We start from the raw sequence: 24526 nt of genomic DNA, 5'->3' as shown, positions 1-24526 counted from the left end.
ATTAAACTTGAGATCACTACCGCCTTGTGCTGGTGCCAGCAAGAAGTTACTACTGTAAACTTGAGTTCTCATTTTATTTGACCTCCAGTTAATTTCAGAGGATTTGAACTGTAATCCTTGGAAAGCTTAAGTTCTCATTCACCCCATTTCCTTCCGGGGTGTTACTAAGGATGTTCAGGGACTAGTTTAAACCCTGAATATAACCTTACGTATTTAGTGTGTGCCTGTTGTCTTTTGAATAATTCTTGTTGAAATGTTTCATTCTACCTTGTATTTTTTTGAGGTTACAAAGTAGCATCTTCAGAGTTTAGGATGCCCGCAGTCCTATGGATACCAGCTGCTCAGTGTTGTGCTGTAAATCCCTTTGTGTCCACTCAATGCACAGTGAATTCCACAGCCCTGCATGTGTTCCTGACACTTAATGCTTATAGGACAAGGAGATGCACACATAAAATTACCAACATAAAAATTAAAATGGCTCAACTGGTCAGCTAATAGGGCTTCTCAGTGGTGTTGACAAAAGCTGTTTGAGCCAGACATTTTCAGCTTTTCTGAACACTCTGGTTTAGTTAAGTGGGACAAAGTTGATTTTCTAAAAGCAAAATTTCTTAATACTTAGGAAATCATTGGTGCTACCTGAGAGGTCACCAAACTAAGGTTGGAAGTCATAGTGTTACATCAGGACTTAGCCTGAGCAGTTGCTTTAGTCCAACAGTTCATGCCTGAGGAGGATCGTGCTGAATTTATTGAAGTGGCTAAATGTTCCTAATAGGGAGAGATGATTTCTATGCCTTTATATATTTGTTAAAGGCCTACAGGTATTAAATATTATGGGTGTCCTGAACTAGTATGGGCTCTTATCAAGAATCTAAGGCCTTGGTAACCTTGCCACAGTTTGACTTGAGATTCTCCCTGGGATCGCTGTCAGGGCACAGGCTTTCCCATGCCCGGAGTTGCCACTGTGCATCCACAGGCTCACTGATGGGCAAGGGGAAAGGGTTGCCTGTTATTCCATCAGTGGACTTTGTCAGAAAGAGAGAGGCGTGTCTCTGAAGTTAATAAAAGAGATAGGTGTGTCTCTGAAGTTAATTGTTGCTATGTGTCAAAGATTTAGAGAACATTGAGTAAGGAAACATTTTCCTGATGGATGAGAATAACTCGGTTATGCTCATCTACCCCTGCTAGAAGGTGATGCAGTGTATTACGTAGTGCATAATAAAAAATTTTTAAAAAGACCCTAAGAGGACCCATACACTGTGCTGTTTACACAGGCTGTTTAAAGTTGTGTGGTCGTGAGAGATGGTACTGTATCTCCAGAGAAGCCAAATCAGAGCCTCCTAACCAGTGTTAAAGACCAGCCTTAGAAAAAGTTAAGAACCATATGATTTCATTCCTGTGTGGGACATAAAACAAACTCATAGACACAACAGTAGGGTGGTTACCTAGGGAAGGGGGTGAGGGAGCAAAGGGGGCCAAATACATGGTGATGGAAGATGATTTAAGTTTGGGTGGTGAGCACACAGTGCAATATACAGATCCCTTATCAGAAATCTACACTTGAAACCTATGTAATCTTATTAACAAATGCCACCCCAATAAATTTAATTCATAAAAATTAGAAAGAAAAAAAAATCAGCCTTAATTTCAAGAGGAAGCAAAGAGACTATGGAGAAGAAGAGTTTAGTTCCAGGCAGACGCAGCCTGGAAAGTGCACTTCGACCTTGACCCTTACTTATCTCTCCCCTCCCCCCCACCCCATGTTTAGGTTCCTGCTGTGGTGGGTTTATGTTTTAAAGTGAAAATCCAGGTCATGCCGTTTCCCAGTGCCATGGTCAGCACCACCTGATGGACTAGCGGGCAGTGTGTGTCCCTTAGCTACCATGCTTTCCAAATGGCTCCTGAGAATCATTGCAGCAGCACCCACTAGGTAGGGAGCCCTGTACCCCTGCTGTTCCTGTGATTGTTTGTCCAAGAAGAAATAATCGTCGCTTTCCATTTACAAAGTAAATGGTAGTTATTTTTGTTGCCTAGAAAAGAGTCTGAGGGAAATATACTAAACTATTTTTTATGACTTACTCTCTTTGGCCTTTCTTGTATGTTTTGCATTTTCTATAATAAATGTACTTTTATCAGAGAAAAAAATTGTTGCCACAAAACATTCAACCTCACCAAAAAAGGAATTGACATTTAAAAGCTTCCTGGTCTAGTCAAATTTCTATTAAAAGCATGGCTGTGCATTAGGTACTGAGGAGTCATTTCCTGCTTTGGTTAGTTTGTGTTTTTTTCCTACTCAGGAATCTTAATCCAAACAGTAACAGTTTTTATCTACCTTCAATTTCTAGCCCCAGGCTTCCTATCTGTAAAATAAGGAGTTGGATTAGACGTTTCTATGGTCCACTCCAACCATAAAATTCTGCTTTAGGAAATTAAGTTCTAACTAGCAGCATGTCAACAATACTCATGAAAGGATTTTGCTGGTGGAAAATTACGTTAGCTTATTTTTTGTTGACATAATACTTTACTTTCTGTCAGCTGGGTCTCATCTTAATTTTAACAAGCAATTTTTTTAACCCCCAACATTTGGCATTTTGTAATAAACCAGCCACTTATTTTATACTAGTCATTCATTGTGAATAAGGAATGAAAGTAGCGGTAAGACTGTCATTCCGAATAGAAACATTTGTTAAGACTTCAACTCAGAATGGAGTCTTTCCTGAAAAGCTTGTCTGTTTCTCAAATCTCCTTTCTTCCCCCCCAAACAGGCTAGTCTCACTCAGCTGGCCTACAAGTGTTCAGGCTTATGTTTTACCAACCTTTTAACATGTTTATCATTTGACATCATTCTTGGACATTGACAAATTGAAAATAAATTGTTTCCTTGTTTCCCAGACATACCTGACCCAATTTGGATGAAACTTGCCTCAAGACATACATTTTGCCCTTGGAAAACAAGTCAGGATATTGATTTGTAGTTGAGTAGTTTTTTACTGTCCTTCAGCTGTTGCAGCAATGACAGTTTCTGGCTATATCGAAAAACAGTGATTCTCAGCCATGTGCCACAAGAATTTTTAAAATGTGCAATGCCTGACTATTGAGTCAGGGCACTGACCTCTTTTCCCTTAGATTGTCAAATAAAAACATGACAACAGCCAACACAATAGCCATCAGATGTAAATGAAGCAGAATTATATATTTTTGTGTGTGTGTCCGATTGGCAAAAGATATATTTTTTGGTGTGCAGAATTTTAGTAATTAGTTTATGTGTGTCATGAGATGAAAAAGTTTGGAAAACCGCTGCTATAATATGATTCAACTTTTATTTTGGGGAGTAAAAATAGAAAAGTGAAATAGAATGAAAAATGAGATGTTGGACGATTAGCAGGTATAAAGTTATCAAATGGGCCTCCATTGCTGTTTATGCCAGTAAGTCTTAGATAAACTAAGAGCATGTTTGTGACTGATGCGTGTAATTAGGGTGCATTCTCCTTAGGAAGGAGCAACTGCTTGTCATTCCTTTATCCAGAGAATCCTCAAAGTCTCTGGTGACCAGAACATTTTAAATTATTTGAGAGGTCTTTCAAACCTAGGACTCTGAAGTACTTTTTCCTTTATTCATTTACTGCTGTTGCTCTTTTTCTTGGCTTGCCTCTAATTCTACTTGGCTTGCCTCTAATTCGTTTTCTATATATTAGGTGTTTTGGTGACGCCTAGTTCCTAAGCAGGGCAGTGCCTTAAGGAAATGAAAAAGGGAAAATAGTCATTTTGTATTTTTCTTTTGAAAAACCTTTATTTTTAATTCTCAGGTTCACATGATGAGTCGTAGTTAGTTTCACAGTTGCTGTCGTTGCCACCGTAGAATGCAGTTGGCGCCTCCCGGTTCCCAGTATCCGGAAAAATGACCTGATGAAATCCATGAGATGGGTCTGCAGATTGTAATGCTGGCTCACAGCCTTCACTGTTAGCAGCCCATTCCTAGTTGTTTTCACTAAATGTCACCTAAGCCTTTAATGTTTTAAAGCTTACTCCTCCCTGAAAATTTAGGCTGTTATTATAAAATACTGAAAAATAACTCCAGAGGGGGGAAACACTTCGTGGAATGAGCAGATGGGGTGTTGCTGCTTTTTCTCTCTCAAAAGTCTTTCTCAGCAGGTCACTAGCCTGGCCTTCAGAACAAAAGGGAAGGAGGCGTTCTGCCCTCTCTAAGCTTGAGGCTCTGAATATTGGGGGCAGTTTGGCTCCCAGAACATCATGAAGGCACAGCTGGGATGCCACTTCCCAGCCATGTTCTCTGAAAAGGAGAAACTCCTGAGAGTTTCCCTGCCTCTGCTGACCAACTGCATTTATCCCAAAGTTCTAAGTAGATTTTCCGTGGCAGCTAAAGCACCAGTGGTCCTAGAAGCTCAGAAGAACAGTTTTTTACTCTAGGCCTCAGGAGAATGTTGGGATAAATGATAAATAAGAAACTGAAGGACAGAGACACTGTTCACTGCTGAAACTCTGCACTTAGCGCAGTACCTGGCACAAAGAACACATTCAAATGTTTAATAATAAAATTTAGTACGACTACTGGCTGAAGCCGACCAGTTCCTGATAGTTTATTTGTCATGTAAGTTTTAGGTTGTAAGGCATAGATGTCACTGTTTTTTGCTTTTTTTCCCCACACCCTGTACTAACAGTAGTTCAATATTGTGTGTGAGTTATAAAACAGTACGTCTGCCCAGAGCGGGGCCACTCTGTCAGTCGACCTGAGATGATAGCCGGTTCTAGCTCCTACAAAACTCCACACTAGAACCCAGGCCTGAACAGAGCCAGCCCTTTGAGAACCAGGGGGCAGCAGGGGGCAGCAAAGCTCCACCCCTAGAGGATGCAGCCTTCTGAAAGAAAGTTGTAAAACAGAGTTAATGCGGAGTCTTCAGCCTGTTGAGTCCATAAAGCTCCCAGAGGTTGTATGCAAAAAGCTCTACTTTATACATTTTTCCGGGAAGAACATCCTTATTTAGTTATTCATTCATTCGTTCATTTATTGCCTTTAAGTCTGATGAAAGCTACAAAACACTTTTCCCAGATATTGGAAATTCCATGTCCCAACTGTCATATTCACAAGTTGGTTGCCAAATTAGCTTCAAATTAGAAACACCTGAGGAATTCCTAGGTCAACCCCCACATAAAACCACCATTTTTGTAAAGTCAGAAAGAGTTGAATATCAGCAATTTAGACCTGTATACACAGATTCCTGGTTGTCTTCTCTCTCCTACCCCCGTTCTGATACAGCCCATGGGTGATGAACATCTGAGATCAGCTGCCATCGCCAAATTGAAGTTTAGGAAAATGGACTGTTGGGCTGTAGTCCATCCCAAGGCATCAACGTTTAACCCATCCATCCCTGACCATGCTGAACAGCGAGAACCAAGCGGGCATTAGGACCACCACCACCAGGCAGTTCACTGAGGGGCTTTCTCAAGGCATCTGCAGGATCTTTCTCTGGGACCAAAGCCTCAGGATCTCCTGGGGTGCATATTGAAATGCATATTAGGAGGCCTGGTGCCAAACTCCCAGAGTCAGCCTTCCTGGGGGGCAGCTGAGGAATCTGCACACTAAATTAGCATCCCAGGTGACTCTTCTGCAAAATAGAGGAAGTAATCAGGACTGAAGCTGCCCTACTTCTGGTACATGATGAGAAGGGAGGTTTTTTGGAAAAGACAAAAATGCTGGAAAAATAGGAGGCAGAAGGAAAAGAGGAAGGCAGAATATGGGATGGATTGACTCCATAAAAGAAGCCATAGGCGTGAGTCTACAGGAGCCGAGCGGGGCTGTTGAGGACAGGACATTGTGGACGTCACTCATTCATAGAGTCGCCAAGAGTCAGAGCCGACCCAACAGCACGTAACACACACAGCCACAGAAGACGGAGAGAAAGTACCATCCGAGGTCTGTCAACTAAGTCAAAGTATAATTGTTAAAATGTTAAAATCACGCTTCTCGTTTGATAGAATGAACATATGTCACAGGTTTTGTTCATCTTGTTAATTTACGATGGAGCCATTAGATGGTAAAGCTCATTCCAGGAGCACTTAAAGGAAAAAGAGTTTATGTGATCCACCAGGGAAAGCATCTTCAAAACTAAAAAGAGTGTTAGACTATGATTGGTAGGTTACAGAAGAAACTGGTTAATGTCCTGCAGGCTTAAATAAAATTATAACCTTTGAGGTTATCCTTCCTACCAGGTAGAAAAATATAAACATGTAACTTCACAGTGTCTAGGCTATACTCAAATAATAAATAGCAAAATCAAACACAGGTACATTTCCCTAGAAAATTAAATAATCCTTCAGTATGACTTTGAAAGGACATCAGCCTAACTTTTTGCCTTATTTCCAAGTGTTAAATAATTCTCCTTTGCAGTGAGTGAAAGATGAACATGGAGTGTGTCTACTTTATACCTCTGAGTGAGAACATTTAGGCTGCAGCAGATACATTCAAAACCAAGAACCAATTAATTCAGAGGGAGGAGAAAACTGACTGATACTCAGAATTCATGTACAGCCTCCTTGGATTTATTTTAGACACTAGATACAATCACTTCTTCCTGCTTTTTAAATAGGTGATCTGTCATTTCTGTAGTTATTTGGCTTACAAACTAGTCATTTACTCCCTAGTAATTTCTCTTTGAAGTTTATCTAAAAGTTTGCTAAAATTTTCAACTTTGTTCTTTTGTTTTTACTCTAAAAATTCTGGCACTTTGTTTAAACATCAGAAATATCCCCTGATTTTTATGAAACAGTTGTCCACGTGGGGAAATTAAACTCTGACCGTCAAGAAACACATATTTAAATAGAAAAGCCAACCTCAATATTTTTTCCTAACTTATTTTGTCTTTAGAGATGTCGTTTGGAGATGAATAGCTCTGTTGTGAATAAAGAAACTAAGTTCAGCAACTTCCTCATTTCAGTTGTTTCTTCTACTCAAAGTAAAAGTAAAATTTAGTAATTTTTGTACAGTAATCTTTCAGTGTTAATCTCTAAGTGAAATAACAGAGACTTATTTTCTTCTTTGTACTTCTGCATTTTTCTGTTTTTATTAAACCACAAACATGTCTTTTGTATTACATTGACTTAATTTTTAAAAACTCACTTTGTTGATAAAATTTACCAATTTTTAAGTTATTGGTAACAGCATCTAAAATTTATTAGCCCTGGTTTCTCTGTGGAGTTCAGCTGATTGACTGAATCAGGGACAAATACATGATTCTTGAACCAGACCAGATTCTTGAGAACTTGGACTAAGAAATTCAAAGTCAGGTTTCAATAGTCCATCCTGGAAGGTCTCTGCACCTTTTGGGGATCATGTGTATGGAAGGGCAAAGCATTCACACAGGTGTGGGTGTGTATGTGTGTGTGTAATGTGCATGCATGTGCAAAAGAGTCAAACAATCTTAGTTCTTGCAGGGTTTCCAGTCCAGAGTCCCAGGACTCCCCACAGAATGTCCTCTCCTGGGCCCTCAGGGGTCCTCTCCAACTGGCAGCATGGTGCTTAGAGAGCAGAGCAGTGTTTAGAAGCTCTTTGGCAAGAGGTCAGACAGAACTAGGTTTGAATCTTGTCTCTATTATTTTCTAGTTGTGTTGACCTTAGTCGAATTGCTCAGTCTCTCAGAGCTTCAATTTCCTCATCTAATGGAGAGGATGACATTTACTTCATAAAACTGCTCAGAGGATTACACAAAACAATGAATGTGAAATGCTTAGGGTGATGTTTGGCATATAATTGATGACCAATAAGTGATAATTTATGTATTGTAAATTTATATCTTTCTTTTGAATCCACCTTTATCATAATGAAATTTGCATGACTGTAAATTAGCAACACCAAATTTCTTTTGCTAGCATTTACATGGTATGTATCTTTTTCCATCTTTTTATTTTCAACCTTTCTGTGTCCCAACATTTAAAGTCTCTTATAAATGGCATATTGTTAACTTTTAATCTGGTTTGACTATTTTGTCTTCGTTGGAATGTTTAGTCCATTTACATTTAATGTAATTACAGATATAGTTGTGTCTACCATCTTCCTATTGAGCATGACTTTGACTCCTAGAGTGTGGCCTTTCTGGCGTCTTAATCCAAAAGCCCAGGATATTTGTCAAAGCCCCTCTACCTCAGTGGGACTTGAACCTCTGTCTCCTCACTGTTGTGCAACAGCTCACATCTGTTCAGCTCTTTAGCTTCCCAGCTGCTGTTCTCTGCTGGGTTTCCTGGAGTTCTCACTGCATGCTCAGCTTAGGAGTCAGCCAAAAGCTTGAAGAGTAGCTGTCTCATGAAGTCCTCTCCAGCCTTCCTCCTCCAAGTCCCAGTAACTCTGGCCGCCTTAAATTCTGATCTCAGCCCAGTCAGACTGCTGCTACTGCTATCACCATTCTTCCCACCACCCACCCCCACCAGCGATTTGGCAAAATGCCCTTAGGAAAAACCAGGGTGAATGTGAAGATTGCCTAATACATTTCCCTTCTCTTAGGGGTCATAGCCTCTCAAATCCTGCCTGCACTGGGTGCTCTCCAATTCCTTCAAACGATTGCTTTATATATATTGTCCAGCTTTTAGAATTATTTTGGCAGGAAGATTAATCTGAGACAAGCCATTCCCCTATGGCCAGAACCAGAAGCCTTATGCTATTTCCATTCATTGAGCCCGTCTCCAAACTACCTTAGAATGGGCAGGAGAAGTTTTGGTTGACAGGCAACTGACCTGATCCTAATCAGTCCACAGAGAATGGAATGACCTCATAAGTTGGACCCCAGACAAAACTATCTGCTATATTTAACTGATATAAGACAGAAGTTTAGGTACTTCTTAAATGTTATGTGGTCCTGTAAATATGAAAGAATTCAGGAGCCTACTAAGATTCAAGTTATTTACATTGCTTAGGATTCTTCTCAAAGGTCATCAAACGTAGGCCAAAAGGTCAAAGAAATTAAGAACCAACTTAATGAGTGACTTGGTGAGAAAGGCATACTTCTGAAGGTAGAGTGAAGACCTAGGCAACTGTGTAAGACAAGTTCAGGTATGTGGATTTTAATGGAAGCCAGGAAGAAGTTTTAAGTAGGAATTGCACTTTAGAAAAATCAGTTGGGGACATCCCCAGGGAGAGATGAAGTCTGCAGGCAAATTGGTACCAAGTTGTAGATGGGGCGATGAGGTCCACACAGGGTGATGAGGACCTGACTGGGGGCGATGAGGGCCTGACGGGGTGATGAGGGCCTGACGGGGTGATGAGGGCCTGACGGGGTGATGAGGGCCTGACGGGGTGATGAGGGCCTGACGGGGGTGATGAGGGCCTGACGGGGTGATGACGGCCTGACGGGGGTGATGAGGGCCTGACAGGCATATGGGAAGAGAAGAGAGAGATTTGAGCAAGGGACTCCAGAATCATGGTCATTGCTGGAGTCCAAGGCCTCTAGGACAGGCCAGCCAGTGTGCCCTGGACACTGAGACCAGCACCCACCTGCCCAGCGCAGTCTCAGCCTCCAGAGGGCTCCAGCACACCCTGGCCAGCCTTTTTCTTACTGAGAGAGACAGCAGCAGAGGGGGCAGCAGAGGCAGTGCCCACAGAAATCTTGAGATGAAGATTATCCTGAATTATCCAGATGGGCCCAACAGAACTACAGGGGTCCCGAAAGGTGGAAGAGGGAGGCAGGACGTAGGTCCGTGTGATGGGATGAGAGGGATTTGACCCACCGTTGCTGGCTTGGAGCTGGAGAAAGAGGGCCAGGAGCCAAGGCGCATGGCAGCCTCTGGCAGCTCGCAGAGCCAGGCAGTAGATTCTCCTTGGAGGCTCCAGAAAGGAGCACGGCCCTGCCAGCACCGCGGTCTTAGCCCAGGGAGACCCATGTCAGGCTTCTAGCCCACAGCACTGCTAACAAGTGCATGCTGCTTTGAGCCACCAGTCTGTGGTCATTGAAAACACATTGTAAGGCTGGCCCCTTCCCCCTCGGGCCTCAGCTCAAGTCCCCGTCAGAGAGACTTTCTTGAGCCACCTCACCCAAGGTCACCCTCTAGCCACTGCCTTTGGCCATTTTATTTCATCTGTTGTTCACATTATTTGAAATTCCTGTGTTGACCTGATAAGATTGTAGCCTCAAAAAAAACAGGCACCTCGGTTCCGTCTAGCACTGTATCTCCAGCACCAAGGAAAGTGCCTCCGCATAGTGGCAGCTGCCCAAATACGCGACGGGCGGCTGGGCGAGGGAGTGCCGTGGTGCACCGACAAGAAACCTACAGAGCACAGTGCTCAGCAGCCGCTGTCCCCAGTTACAGCCTCGGAAGGCTCAACAAAAACGTCCACACGCCCCCTTCACATCCTCCAGGCCCTTCAATCAGCTCAGGTCGCACCTCTTTAAATGCTCTTACTAAGCCTTCAGGGGTCTCGGGCTCCTCCTGCCCCAGGCCTCCTAGGAAAACTTAGGCCGACAGTAAAATAGTATAAATTCCTTTCACCCAACAGAGCCCGAGGGGAACACCCGAGACGTCCACGAGTGAGGGGGACGCGGCCCCTCTAGCTCAGACGCGGTGGAAGAGACCAAGCTGGCTCGAGAAGTCGTTTGCCCTCTCGGACTCTGTTCGGTGTTTCCCGAGCTCCGCAGACAGGCCGTTCCTCCAGGAGACGACTTGCCAAGCCAGACACGGCTGGCAGGCAAAGCCCAAGGAGACTGGCCGAGGGAAGTCTGCCGCCGCTCCCACAGGGAGGCTGCAGGAAAAGGGACACGGAGGCAGGGAAAGCGGGGACAGAGGGCGAGGGCAGGACGCCCAGTGGTCTGCTGCGCGGGCAGATTCAATCAAGGCACCACCACGTGGCAACAGGGTAGGTAACGTGTGCAAAATGGTATTTATTGAATCCGTTTTGGACACAGACAGCATGAGAGGTTTGGGGTTTGTGAGGCACTCGGAGTTTAGAGCGATCGCTTCATGTCCTTAAACCTTAGCCACAGGAAGATCCGAGCTCAAACAAGAATGAACCTTCATCTCACAAAGGGGAGCAACAGTGGTTAAAACACGACAGCTGGCCTCCTGCACCGGCTCCGATGGCTGGAATGCCCATGGACACCAATAACATTGTTATGGGTACAGTCTGAAATATTTACTGCACAAACACCCGGTGTGTACATCACAGGTGATGCTGTAAACTGGCTAACAGTCATCAGCAACACCGAGTCCACTGGTCTGGGCTGACACTCCCCTTCTCCACCTAGGAGCTCATGTATTTAACTGATGACGGCTATCCACATCGGGGCCGCTCACTATATGGAAAAAGCATTTCAAAACATATGTATTGCTAACATTGTAAACTAAAAAGAAACAAAAAACCAAGCATGATTAATTACTTTGCCTGCATCAATAAATACCAGTCCCGAGTGCTCAGCCTACTAAAGGACCAGAGCCATCAGTTAAATAAATCATCGTGCTATTACCTACTGATGTTCCATCTGCTAATGCATGTTCGTCAATTTGTGGACTTTATCCAACACACATACCAAGATTATTATTTGTTTGTGTTTGAAATTCTCAGATCTCCTTTGGACATTGCTCTTCTATCACTCTCGTAGAAGGATGAACATGAAACAACTTGTTAAACACGATTTCCAAATTACAAGCCATCAAAAGCACCGCTCTGGTCGTATTTCAGATCTTTGCCTGGAAGGGAAACGCTGTCAAGGCTCAGAGGATCTTAGGAGGCCCTTCGGCGGCTGGCAGCTGACACCTCACTCGTCCTCTCCCAGCCTCCTCCTGCCACATTTGAAGCCAAGCTGGCCCCCGTCTCTGAGATTTTATTAACGTTTCCAAGCCTAACAGGATACCTAGGAGGTGCCAGAAGGATCCAGGGGAGCCTTCTCTTTTCTTCTAGAGCTGTTATGAGTGGGGCCAACAGGCAAATACAAAGAGAAAATAAGAGGTTCGAGGTGTATAAAAAGCCCAGACCTGGAGGGAGCAGCGTTAAGGAGACAGCATGGTACAGAGCCTGCTGCCCCAAGAGCATCTGGAGACCTCACGTGTTAGAAATTCCAGCAGTTCTGGGTACTTCTTTAATCACAGGGAACGAACATCTCTCCAAAAGGTCCTACCTACGCCTGCCCCGCTTCCCCACTGGAAAGCACTGAGACGTTCCCCTGGCTGCAACCCTCTGTGCGCAAGGCTAGCCGTCGCCCTACCTCGCTGCAGCTTCTCCTACGAGCCATGACAATCACAAACACAGGCCATTCTGGCTGCAAATCCAGCTGCTTCCAGAGTTCTGCAGCCCGAGAGACCTGCCCACCACGATCACTTTCACCCCAAACCACTTTCAGGCTCCTTTCCCCGGGGGGTTTGCTTGTTTCTTAGCTTGAAGACAGACCCCGTTGGAAAGGAGCAAAGCAAGATCCTAGGTGCAAATATTTGCAAACAATTTTTTTGAAATGATGCACATTTTGAAAATTCAAGTGAAATCCAGGAATAAAACTAGTTGGCTGGCATCCGCCAGCCCTTCACCCCCAACAGGAAAACGGTCAGTTTCTGAAGGAAAAGAGGGATGAAGGCACCAGCTACTCCACCCGGGAGCTTAGTTCTACAGCTTGGGGGGAGCCTGAGCGGGAAAGGCTGAGGCTTAATCCAGCCCTGAGGCCCTCCGGACGTAGGTGAAGACAGACCTTCACCACCCAGGGGGGCAACTCTGTCCCAGTAATTCTGAAACTAAAACAAGGAAGGCACGTTCCCAGAGCCCTGCTTGGTAGGGGCTGTGTGTCCTTTCGCTCCCTACAAACAAAGGCAAGAGAGGAGAGGGATCCTTCCACCCACAAGCCTCTGTGTCACCAGACCTAAAGGGGAACTCCAGCACATCCCTGCTGGCTCCATGTGTGGCTCAGACAGCCTCCTGCTACACCATGCCAAGGGCACTGGGATCCGTCGTGGGGAGCATCGGACTGTCCAGTACGAGGATCCGAGTCAGGCAGGCAAGGCTGGAAGTCAGAAAGTCGGCGTTAGGCAGCTGGGTCTGTATGGCTGCGGAGAGGTGGTCACAGTCACAAAAACGGACAGGTTTACAACAGGGATCTCCTCCAGGGCACTCAGACTAGGCCTGTACCCAAGGAGACATAAGGCAGCTTTGCCCAAAGGAAGAGCCCGCTGGTGACTCACAGGATGGAGCCGTCCTCACCCTGGTTGCGAGGCAGAGCTGGGCAGTCAGCTGAGGGAAGCGCAGTTCAGCTCCGAGCCCTCCTGGCTGCCCCCCGCCACCTCCTCCAGCTCCTCGGGGCTGTCGGTGATGTTGGGCTCGCTGGAGCACTGGCGGTGGGGTGGGGAGAAGCTGGGTGGCAGGAGCAGGCACTTGTCCTCCCCGCCGGGCTCCTCGCCCAGGCCTGAGTGCATCATGGTGGCCATGGCCAGCAGCTGGATGTCCGAGTGGGCGTTGGCCACCGTGTGCCGCCGGACGCTCCCGCACTTCTCGAGGTAGGCCTCCCCCTCCTGCTCCGTCAGCGGGGTCAGGGCCGTCTCATTCAGTGGCCGGCTGACGGTGGCCATCGGGGAGGCATAGTTCAGGACAGTGACCTTGGGCCGGACCCGGGAGTGGCGTCTGGCTGCAAGAGAGAAACCAGCACAGGCTGTGATTGAGGAGGAGTTAGTGGGGGGTCAACAGCCCCTAACCCATAGGGAAGCATGAACAGGAGACAACATGCCAGGGAGCAGCCGAGACAGAAGAACCTATGCCAGCCTGTGGCCCATTTTTACAATAACCGTGTATTTCTCTTATGATCACAAAAATCGATCCCTATGAAACAGAAGCACCAGGAGAGTTCAAAGAAACAGAGACCCTGTTAAAGAACCAACCTTTAAAAACGCCCTCGAAAATAATTCATTTCTCTCCTGCTGCTGCTAAAAGCGAGCGCCTGAGATTGAGATTAGCAACTGCAAAGCCCCTGTTGCAGCCCCAACTCTACAACCAGCCTGACGGGAGGTGGGGCTGGACTGTTCGCTGAGCACTTACTACATGCAGGACCAGGAAGAGGAAAGAGCTAGAACAAAAGCTGGGCCCTGGCCACACAGCTGAAGCCCAGCCCTTGTAGTTTACAAGGCGCTGCTCCTTCTGCGGCTGGCCCCGCCTCCCTCCTTACTGCTGCTCCCTGCCTTCCCTGCGATGACTCAGAGAGGCCTACAGCTCTTGCTTCTGCTTTCCGGGCAAAATGTTTTGGTTCCCAACACTGGGTGTGGGCAGAGCCCAGACCACAGGGGCTGCTGGACTGTGCCCTGGGCGGTGTCTGCTCGATAAACTCCCACCAGACTCCAGAGGCAACCCCCAGACAAGTGTGCCAGCTGCATCCCCAGTGGGTGAGCCCCTGCTGGGCCCCTTGGGAGGCCTTAAAACTGACGCCGGGCCCCGAGCTGACAGCTCCCCACACTGCTGCTGTTTGCTTTCTCCTACATTTCTTCTTCACACCAGGGAAGGCCGGGTCCTGCTACTCAGAGGAAACCTCCCATGTAGGGACTGATGAAGCTGTCATCCCCCTGGAGCCTAAACACTGGTCCCTCCCTTGCCCTGGTGCCCTCTGAGCAGGGAAAGGGGCTGGGTCCTGCCCCCTCTACTGGCACCTACCTCCAGGCCTACCCCTGCCTTTCATGTGGGATGGGGGAGGGGGAGCCTCTTGTCCTTCCCCAGGGACCAGGCTCTCCCCCGCTGAGCTCTGGCATCCATTCCCCTGCACCGGAGCCAGCGATGGCAGCTCCTGATGGCAGCTCCTTTCACACCCCAGAAAGAAGAAAGCCTGGGTGAGGCCTCTCCTCTGGCCCTTTGTTGGGGACTCAGTTCCCAGGCCTTTGATCTCCGTGGCTCACCGGCAGGGCCCCACCGGAGGGGCGGCGGGGCGGCCATAATGCGGGCATTGTGACCCCTGCACACCAAGCCCATTGTGGGCGTCCTCCCCAGGCCCCAGCACCTGAAAGCCCATGAATGCCTACTTGTCAGGAAGAGAGGCTACAGTATCTGGAGGCAAAGCCCCCCCAGCCCCGCAACACAACGGGGGGAGGTGTGTGGGAGGCCAGGGCTTTTGTGTTTGCTCAGAGGGCCCTGGAAGCAGCCGGGACAGCAGCTTGGAAACTGGGAATTCTATAAAAAGGTAGAATGGGGCCTGGCTTCTGACAGATGGACCTATTTAAGATTTCATTTTCTTCCTCCTTGCACCACCCCCCCGCCCTCGAAAAATGACGGCTTTGGAGGGGACACGCACACACCCCATCATGGCCTCGGATTCCTATCTTCTCTCTGCAGCCAGCCTCGAATATCCAGGCAATAGGCGTATTCCTCAGGCCCGTGGGCCTGGCCGGCGAGGGAGAGAGAGGGAGACTTCCTGTGAATCCCTGATCAAACATGTAAGGAACTTCCTAGAAAAACCACTTCTTGATCCTGGGGACGTTTCTTAACGACTCTGAGACCCAGGTAACCACAGTACCCACCCCCAGCAGGTTGTGCCATGATGAGATGAACGCATGCCAAGCACCTGCAATGCAACGGGCATTTGATAAGTGGTGGCTTTGCAGATGACCATCCAGCTGCCCTTGACCCCCACTCCTGGTCAGCCCCCGTGGACCATGGCAAACCCTCCTGTGGGTACAGGGGTTTCTCACATCCAACGCCTCTCCTTAGTCTCGACTGCAGCAGGTCGTCTCAATGCTCCTCTCCCACGGGCAGGATAAATGTCATTGTCTCCATTTTGCTGAGGGGAAGACTGAGCCCGAGAGTCCTCTCAATCTGGAAAGGAGTGTCCCCAGCAAGGAAGGACACCACTGAGGCCATTTCAGATTTTTAGTATCCAGAGGTCTGAGGGGAAATGTCTGGTCTCAGAGGCCTCCTGGACTACGGGATGATAGGTAAGGACCTCTGCCTCAGCTGCCCCCAGTAAAATCACAGTCACCTCCTAGGAGCTGACAGGGGTGGGGGGATGAGGTGGAGCAGGCGGGAAAGCCAGGCAAGCGCACCAGCTTGGGGACTTGGAAGCCCCCAAGTGACCTCAATCCTCACTCCCCTCACCTGTGAAATAGGAACAATGGTGCCTACTCCGTGGCATGGTGTCCAGCCACCCAGCGCAGTGCCCAGGACCTAGCCTATATCCTGGGCTTCCCCTGCCACCAGCCACTTTGCAACTCTGAAGCAACTTCAGGTCCTCAAAGGCACACCCATCCCCCAATTCCCCCATCCCAAGCCCTCTCGAAGATCCCTCCCTTTGCTTTGGGGAGAGTCTGCCTTTCCAGTTTACTCAGCTAACCCCTACTCCTCCTCTAAGTCCCATTACAGATATCACTTCCCCCCGGGAGCCTTCCCTGATTTCCCCGTGACGGCAAAGTCCCCCTGTGGTGGGGAACCATGGCCCCTGTACTTCTCTGCTCAGAGCACTTGTACACTGACTTCCTCACAGGACCTTGCACACCAGAGGCCAGGGGTGGGTCAGTTTTGTTCAAGGATATACCTGCAGCATCTCACAAGGTGCCTGGAATAGGGTCTTAGTGCACATTTGCTGAAATAATAATAAAAAATAATCTAAAGAGGGTCACTTCCTCCCTTCTCTGCCCCTACTGAGACAACTCCCCAGAAGGCAAGGACAGTCCCTGGTCCAAGAATGAAACCTCAGGCCTCTCTGCTTTATATATAATTTGACAAAAGTATGTATTATTTTAGCTGGAAAACTGAAGGTACGCCTCTTAGAGTAAGTTCTCACTGAACAGACTTCGAATCTACCCTTGTTCCTGGCTCTAGGCCCAGGGAAGATGGGTGGAGTCCCTGCCATGGCCCAACCTGCTGGCATCCTGACATCTGCCTGGGTCCCCCCACCCGGCTCAGGGGGCCTGGGCGAGGTGAGCCAGTGGGCTGAGCCCAAGCAGGAAACCAGGCTCCAGGGAGGGGCGGCGACATGGCACCCAGGCACGGTCGGAGGGCAGGCTTCCTTCGGCTGTCATTTCTACTCTGGCTTGTTCCAGCTCCTGGGTAGAATGAGTGAGTGAGCGAGGAGGGGGAGGACCTGACAGGCGGCAGGCTGGGGCAGCACCCCCGATCTGTGGTGGCTGTGGTTAAGCTGATGTCTCCAGAGAAACACGAAGGGGCCGAGAAGACTGCGGCTGGCCCTGCCTTTCTCTGCAGTGGAGAGGCCCAGGAAGGGGCAGGAGCCTCATCCGAGGCTGCTCCTCCTTTTCGCTTTGAGTGCAGCTCCAACTCCATTCAAGCAAGGAGAGGGGATAAAGGTTCTAAATTCAGGAAATCGTTTCTCGTCTCTGCACCTCTCTGTGGCTTCTGGTCACCCTGGCCTCAGGGTCCAGATGCCATCCACCTAACATACATTTTTGAGTACCTACTGTATATCAGACACCATTCCAGTTACTAGAGATAAAACAATCCAAAAAATTCCTACATTTGGGGAACTTTTGTTTCAGATGGAACGGAAACATCTTTTATGATAAGCCTTATTACAGAACTACTTCCCCATCTAGACAGAGGTCTCACTAAGAGAAAGAATAAATGTGACTCAGCTCTAGCTTCCCTAGGGTGCCTGGTACAGAGCCAGATGCTCGCTAATGCTAACTTTCCAGACACCAAAAACAGCCCCAACAGTATTGATCCCCAAATCCAGGAGCCCCTCTCCTTGGTGTGAAGGCCCTGGCGGTACCTACAGAAACGGTGTGGGGAGCAGCAGCTCCATCTCATCTGGCCACACATGCAAATGGTTGGCTTCACACTTCCAGGTGCTTTCAAAGGGAAATCCACCACGGGTGGCTTTTCCACTCAGTGGAGTGGTGGGGGTGCAATAAGGCACAGCTTCTGGTGTCAGATGCAGGGAAAATTAAGGTGGCAGGCACAGGAAAAAGATTAAAGCCACTGATGAAAGATGCAGATCAGACAAGCACCACCGCAGAGGCTCAGTAGGGTCCCTTGGGGGAAATACCAGAGCAAGGAGGAGGTTACTGAGACACAGGGCAGCCAGGAACGTGAGGGATTAACATGCACACATTTGCATGGGCCTGCATAGGAAGCAAAAGTCTTGGCACATAACCAGGGCCCAGAATACACAGCTGGTGGCGTTATCATCAAGGCTCCTGGCAGCCCGAGAGCCGTGCCCCTTACCCAGCATGTACGTGGGGCCCGAGAGGCCACGGTCCTCGCTGATGCCCAGGAAAGGAGAAATCACTTGCTTCACCAGTTCCTCCAGCTGCAAATAACCCTCACTGGGGCCTGTGGGCTCATGAACACTCTGGAAACAAACATCCGAGAGAGGCAAAGGTCAGCCAAAGTCACCACGGCCAGCTGGCCCTCCTACTATGTCCAACGCAGTGATGCCAGCAAGCAGCGTCCTTGTGGCTGGAACACAGGAAACAGAGGCCTGAAGCCCGAGTCACTTGTCATGGGACACCATGATTAGAACTGTGTGTATGTTGGGTGCTATGGCACTTCTCCCCACAGATCCCACCAATGCAGTGTGGGTGGGACTGTCCCCACCCCACCTCCAGGGCTGAGGATTGGCCCCAACCATAGTAATCCTACCCCCACTGGCACAATGACAGCTTCAAACGGCACAGGCACTTTCTAGAAGCACGTGACATGTATCAAAGCACAGAGGCTCCCAACAACCCAAGGAAGGTGACACGCCCATCTTCTGCCTCCGCAGGTGAGGAAATTAAGGCCCAGAGAGCTTAAGCAAGTTGGCCAGGAAAACACAGCCAGTAAGCAGCAAAAACCTGGACTAGAACTCAAGCTGTCTGGCTCTAAGCACATCTTGCTTCCACTTGTGAACAGGCTAGAAAAGAAAGGGGGACAGAATATGAAAAAACTCCAGAGCAGTAGAAGAAAGGGAGCGTCGCTGTGGAACAAGATGTGTTTAGCACCAAGATGAAAAGTCAGTTCAAAAGCCCAGCAGGACCAGAATCCTCGGAGCCAAGGCCAGAGCAAACACCAGCTAACACAATGACCGCAACGGTCAAATCGGAAAGGAGCCAGGAAGTAACCAAGGATTTCCAGAAAACCAGCAAACTCCTAGGGGACTCAACTGATCCCCGGAAAGGTCTCCAAGCCACGCTCTCATGTCGAGGCTGCAGGGGAGCAGAGAGGTAAGGATCGTGGGGGCTGTCCCATCAAATTCTCAAAGTGGAATGGATTTAAATCACCCTTCCTTTACAGTTAGAGCCCTCCACTGCACTGGAGTTTGGGGGGATTGCAGGGGAAGACGGCCGGGCTATGAAGCCAGAGGGCCAACCTTGCAGGTGGGGATCAGCAGGTGAGAGGGATGTTCCCGAGGAAGCAGGTTGGCTTGGCTCCTTGTTGGCTCCAGGACGGTGGGGTGGTGGGTGGAAGGGGCAGCTTAATGAGACACTGAGGGGGCTAAGGAGGGGCTGTGGTGCAGGAGACATCAAGACTTGGAGGTCGGGTCTGGGAAGGGGCTGAAGGGAGAAAATGCAGAGAAAATGTGAGTGGGCCTCAGACCCACGGTGCTCCAATGAAGGCTGCCTGGCGCTTGAAGGTGGCGATGGGGAGAAGGCATGAGGGTTTTCCCCGCCTCCTTGGCTCCAGGTCTGCTCACCCCAAGCAAGCAACAGCAACGCTGGCAATGCTGGGGGAGGGGGGCAAAGGAGGTGCTTCTCTGAGGAATACACTCATCAGCCCAAACGGAAGGGAATCCTCAGGGCCGGAGAAGGGGAGGGAGCCTGATTCACGTTCCTGGGGTCCCACCCCAGGCCTCCAAAGCTGAGCAGTTTCAGCCCCCAAACCACCTGGATGAGGTTTCAGAGCCCAGGAAGCTTTCTTTCCATTTTTTCCCCTTCATGATATTTCTCCCCCAGCTTTCCCCTCCTACAATTCATAAGCCCTAAATAGGAGGGTTGACAGAGAAAGGAGAAGCAGCGAAAGGTGGGCAGAGAATGGGTAACAGGCACATGATCTGGAGCTGGATGGTTTTTTCCCAGGGTAGCCGCTGAGAACTTGGCTCGTACACAGCCCTCGAGTAAGGGACTGCCCCCCACCTCAGCCTGGCTGCTGGCCTGGCTACGCATTTGCAAAGTCCAGTGCAAAATGAAAATGTGGGGTCCCTTGTTCAAAAATTCCTAAGAATTTCAGGATGGCGATGGGAGAGAATTAAACAAAGCACAGGGGCCCTGTTGAGCTTGGGGCCGCGGGCGACTGCACATGTCGCTCACCCTGCCTGGCTGCCTGGCTGGGACCTCGAAGGCATCGTTCTAGGCTGACCTCAGGATGCTCTGCACCTGTCAGGAGGAACCAGACCTCCACACTGGTCAAAATCTCTAGTTCAGCCTCTTCCCACACAGCCTGAGGATGGGATGCACAGCCCACAGCAGGAAAGCTTGAGCCCCTCGTGTATTCTGGAAAGGGAGGGGGTTGATCAGGGACATTGTGGAAGAGCACTGGGAAAGGGAGAGAGCAGGCCTGAGAAGCGGCTCTTTTCCCTGTAAGAGAGGCATGCAGGGGAAAATCAGCCCCAGACCTCATGGAAGTGCTGAAGGTGGGGACTGGGGAGAGAAGGGAGCTATTCCAACTACCAGGGCCCACTAAGAACAAATGGGGGGGCAGGGTGGATGAAGGACGGTTCTCCTGGGAAAGCCATCTAACCATCTTTAGGGGCTGCATGGGGATGCTGACAGCTTTCTTGTATGGTTGCTGGGTTGCTGGACACAGGGCCTGGAATGTTGGAATGGGGTAGGTGTTTTTATTACCACAGAGATAGGCCTCCTGGTCTACTGTCCACAGGTGAGAGCCCTCCCCTCCATTTTCCTTCCAAACAAACGAAACAACAAAAGAAGAATCTCCTCTCATCCCAAAGAGCTCGTTGTTTAGATTGCTTACTCGGGATCCAAGCTCACTTATATTTCTTGGACACAAGCTGCACACACTCTTCTGCCCCCTTCCTTCTGCCCTGCCACAAAAAAATGTGACCTGGCATTCCAGCCAGTTACGCCCACTCTCATCCTATTAGGCAACTCCTCCCCCGCTGCTTCAGGAAAGGGGGAGAATGCCCTGACGGATGGTCTGACTAGAGAACAGGGAGAGACAGCCAAAGGGGGAGAAATATATCAGGGCCCCAAGCCTGATGTCCCACCCCTGCCGAGAGGACAGCCAGGGGCCACCACCAGCCTGACCAAGGATGAACTGTCTTCACTGTGGATGGGCTCAGAGCTGGTCCTGCAGGTTCTGAACTTGGTACAGAGATGAAGGATGCATAGTAGCCTCCTTTTGGGGGTGTCCCTAGCCCACAAGCCCTGTTTCTTGAGAATTATATGCTCCCATCCATAGGACTGGGATTGCTGAGGCCATGTTTATACTCCTTGATCCCACTCAAGGTCACAGCTGACTGGACAGAGGGGAATCGTGTAGCCCACGCTGGACCAATCAAAGTCTTTCCCCTGAGTGTACATAGTTCTTAATCTTACTACCTTGCTGAGGGACCTCCGGCAAGCACATAAATTTCCTGAGTTTCAGTTTACTCACCTGTAAAATGGGAATAACAACAGCGCCCACCTCATCACATGGTCATTTGGATGATTTGATTCAGAAAGCAACACGCTTAAAGCTTTGGCCCGTGCCTGGCAGGAACCAGTAAATGTTAGCTCACCTTCCTATTACTGATTTAGAACTGGAATGAAGAGATACTAGGCAACCATCAGGGGTTGTCTCTGGGTGGAAACACATGAGCTATGAGATGCCACATTTGATCAGGTGCAAACCAAAGCACCGAATGCAATTCTGCAGAGAGAGAGACCAAGTCCAAGAGAAACCAGACAAGGCCAGGAGAGGCAGTGTCAAAGAGAACCAAGGTAGGCCAGATTTAAGTAAAGACCAGTAAGTGGAGACAGGCTGGTGGCTCTGTGGACTGGCACGGTCTCCCCTCTGGTCGCTATAACTTTAGGAAGCCCACCTGCCCTGGGAGCTTTCCAGGGAGTCCTGGTCTGCCTTGAGCTAGGCTGCAGTGGGTTCCTGCTGTTACTCGTACCCTGTACTTCTTGACAGGACAGGAGAAGAGAGAAGGGTGTTCACTCCCTGAAGGACGGGACTGTGCGTCTCACTCCCCACTGGGGTCCCAGCACAGAGCTCAGTGCCAGGGACCCCAACGATGCTCAGTGGTCATACAGCAAATGAGCAAATGAACTAAGGAATGTGAACGATTCGAGGACACTCAGCTGAGCTGAGCTAAGGTGCTCTGGTCATTTGGTTCCTTCCCCCCGTCTCACAGCGGCAGTCTCTCCTTCTTTTCATTCCCTGGCCTTGGGGGTCACATCTCCACTGGGGCCTTACCTGCAGGATGAGCAACATCTGGACGATGGACGAGGGCAGCTGGGATGGGGCCAGCAGCAGCAGGTCACCCAGCTTCACCTTCAGCAGGACCAGGTCACGGAAGCCCAGCAGGGAGATCTGGCGGATGGTCAGCTCCTGGCCCTGGAGGAGAGAAGAGGCCGTGTCGGGAGGGGAGAGCTCACTGGATCTACCACCAGCCACATGGGGTTCAGAGGACCCAGGGAGGGATAGGGCAAGGTGTCTGCAATGCCAGGGGCTATCAGAGGGTCGAAGGCTTGGCCCCCATCCTTCAGAGTGAAAGCTTTGTTTAAGATAAGGTGTGACTCGACCTGCCTCGGTAACCCAAAGGTGATACAAAACACATATAATGGGGACCATGCTGTCACGAGTGCCGTGAGTGGTCAGAGAGAAACAAGAAGAGATCACAACCCCCTCCCCGTGTTCAAGGCCACTTCCTCAGCCTAACCGTTAAATATCTGAGCGCCAATCACATGCCAGGCAGAGGCAAACAGGGGACCTGTTAGACAACTATATAAATGCAAGTAACTTAGGAAGAAAAATAACTGGGAAAGTAGAAGAAAGGGACTTGTTCAACCATGGGGGGTGGGGGAAGGAAATAAAATAATCGCTAATAATCCTAAGAGCTGACACTAAGCTCTGGCTATGGGCTAGGCACGATTTAGATATTCTTGATGTAAATAACACATTTAATGCCCTCGACCACCCTTTGAAACAGGTCCTATTACAAAACCCACTTCACAGGTGGAAAATCCTAACGCCCAGAGTGACAGTAATTTACCCAGTGTAGAGCTGGATTAGAGCTCCTGAAGTTTGCCAAAACAGCAAGGGAAAGAAGGGCCCGTTTTCCAGGCTCTCCTTCGCACATAGGTACACAGAACACTCCAAAAGTCGATTACTCTCAGTAGAGACAAAGCCATAATTCGCGTGGTACCCTACCGAGCAGGACACAGCCTTCAAGGCTACCAAGCTTAAGAAAGCTCTGCATTTCCTATAACTCCTTAGCAAGGTTTTACAGAAACATGGGCAAGAGTGGTGTGGCCATCCCTATATCCCTGTACCCTCCAATCCCAAAAGACACACACACCACCGCCCAGGCCGCACAGGCTCACTCCAACCACCCCTTCCAGGCTGCCTTCCCCGACCACCTCCACTGGCACCCCACCCCCCGCCCCCCTCTTCTCCAAGGTCCTACAGCTTCTACTTTTTGCACCACATCCCAGCACTTGTCACTGACTACTTATCTCACGGGTATCAGTGCCCTCACTTCATCTCCAGAAGCCCTTCCGTTTTACAGGGCGGATAAACTAAGGCAAAGTCCCACCCCCTTGAACACAATAGGCACTCAAAAACCCTCCTGTCCAGTGAGGAAATATGTCTCACAGACACCTCTACACACAGGGAGTTGTGAGAAGCATCTGGCTGGACTCACAGGCACCTCAGGGGGTATTACCACCAGTAGTGAGCAAACCTAAGTCAGGGGTTCTCAAAGTGGGGTGTCTGGACCAGCAGCAGCATCACTTGGGAAATTAGGGGGAGGTGAACAGGGGACAAAACCAATTGTTTCCAGATCTTGCAGTTTCTCGTACCAGCCTCAGACCGGCACAACTGGGCTCCTGCCTGGATCAGAGCCTAAGAGGGCCCCTCTTGGTCCTCGGGTGACTACCCCAGGACCACGCCCACCAAGATCCCACACTCCCATTCTAAACCCATCCAGGTTTCTGCCCCTGAGAATCCCACACCCGAATGGTCCTAAGAGAGACCCAGGACTGCAAATCCCCTTCAGTGGGGTGGCCAAATAAAACACAAGAGGTCCAGTTAAATGTGAATAGTTTTTTAGTCTATGTCACAAACATTGCATTATTCACGTTGCTCTGAAATCCAGATTTAACTCAGCATCCTGTATTTTCATTGGCTAAATCTGTCAACCCTGTCTCCCAGGACTGTCCTCGTAAGACGCACTGCTGGCCGAGGAGTGATCACTGCAGGGAAGGGAGACACTCGTGGCACGAGGGGGGCTGAGCTGTCCACATCAATGCTGTCAGTCCTCTCATGGGGGAGCAGGATGAGCTGAAAATGAGCGAAGGAGACAGGGGGCTGCGGGCTGGAGGCTTCTACTGCAGCAGTCGGGCAGGCTCGGAATGGGAAACGGACTCCATAGGCATAGCCTCCCAACTTTTAAATATTTGACAAATATTTAAAGGAATTCCA

At 49.1% G+C, this 24526-nt stretch overlaps 1 protein-coding gene across 1 annotated transcript in view; it reads right to left on the bottom strand.

Annotated features, from left to right (window-relative positions):
• Positions 1-10281: 10281 nt before the first annotated feature.
• PRR5L (proline rich 5 like) overlaps positions 10282-24526 on the bottom strand; it is a 60672-nt gene continuing 46427 nt past the window's right edge. The window contains exons 7-9 of the mRNA XM_016206231.2: positions 22298-22438; positions 18125-18251; positions 10282-13598 (exon numbers count right to left, since the gene is read on the bottom strand). Coding sequence (XP_016061717.2) covers positions 13204-13598; positions 18125-18251; positions 22298-22438 — 663 coding nt within the window. The 3' untranslated portion in view covers positions 10282-13203. The remainder of the gene's footprint in view (positions 13599-18124; positions 18252-22297; positions 22439-24526) is intronic.

The sequence above is a fragment of the Miniopterus natalensis genome, chromosome 11 (genome assembly GCF_054644295.1).
Source record: "Miniopterus natalensis isolate mMinNat1 chromosome 11, mMinNat1.hap1, whole genome shotgun sequence".
NCBI lineage: Eukaryota > Metazoa > Chordata > Mammalia > Chiroptera > Miniopteridae > Miniopterus > Miniopterus natalensis.
This window is presented reverse-complemented; position numbering and strand designations above follow the sequence as displayed.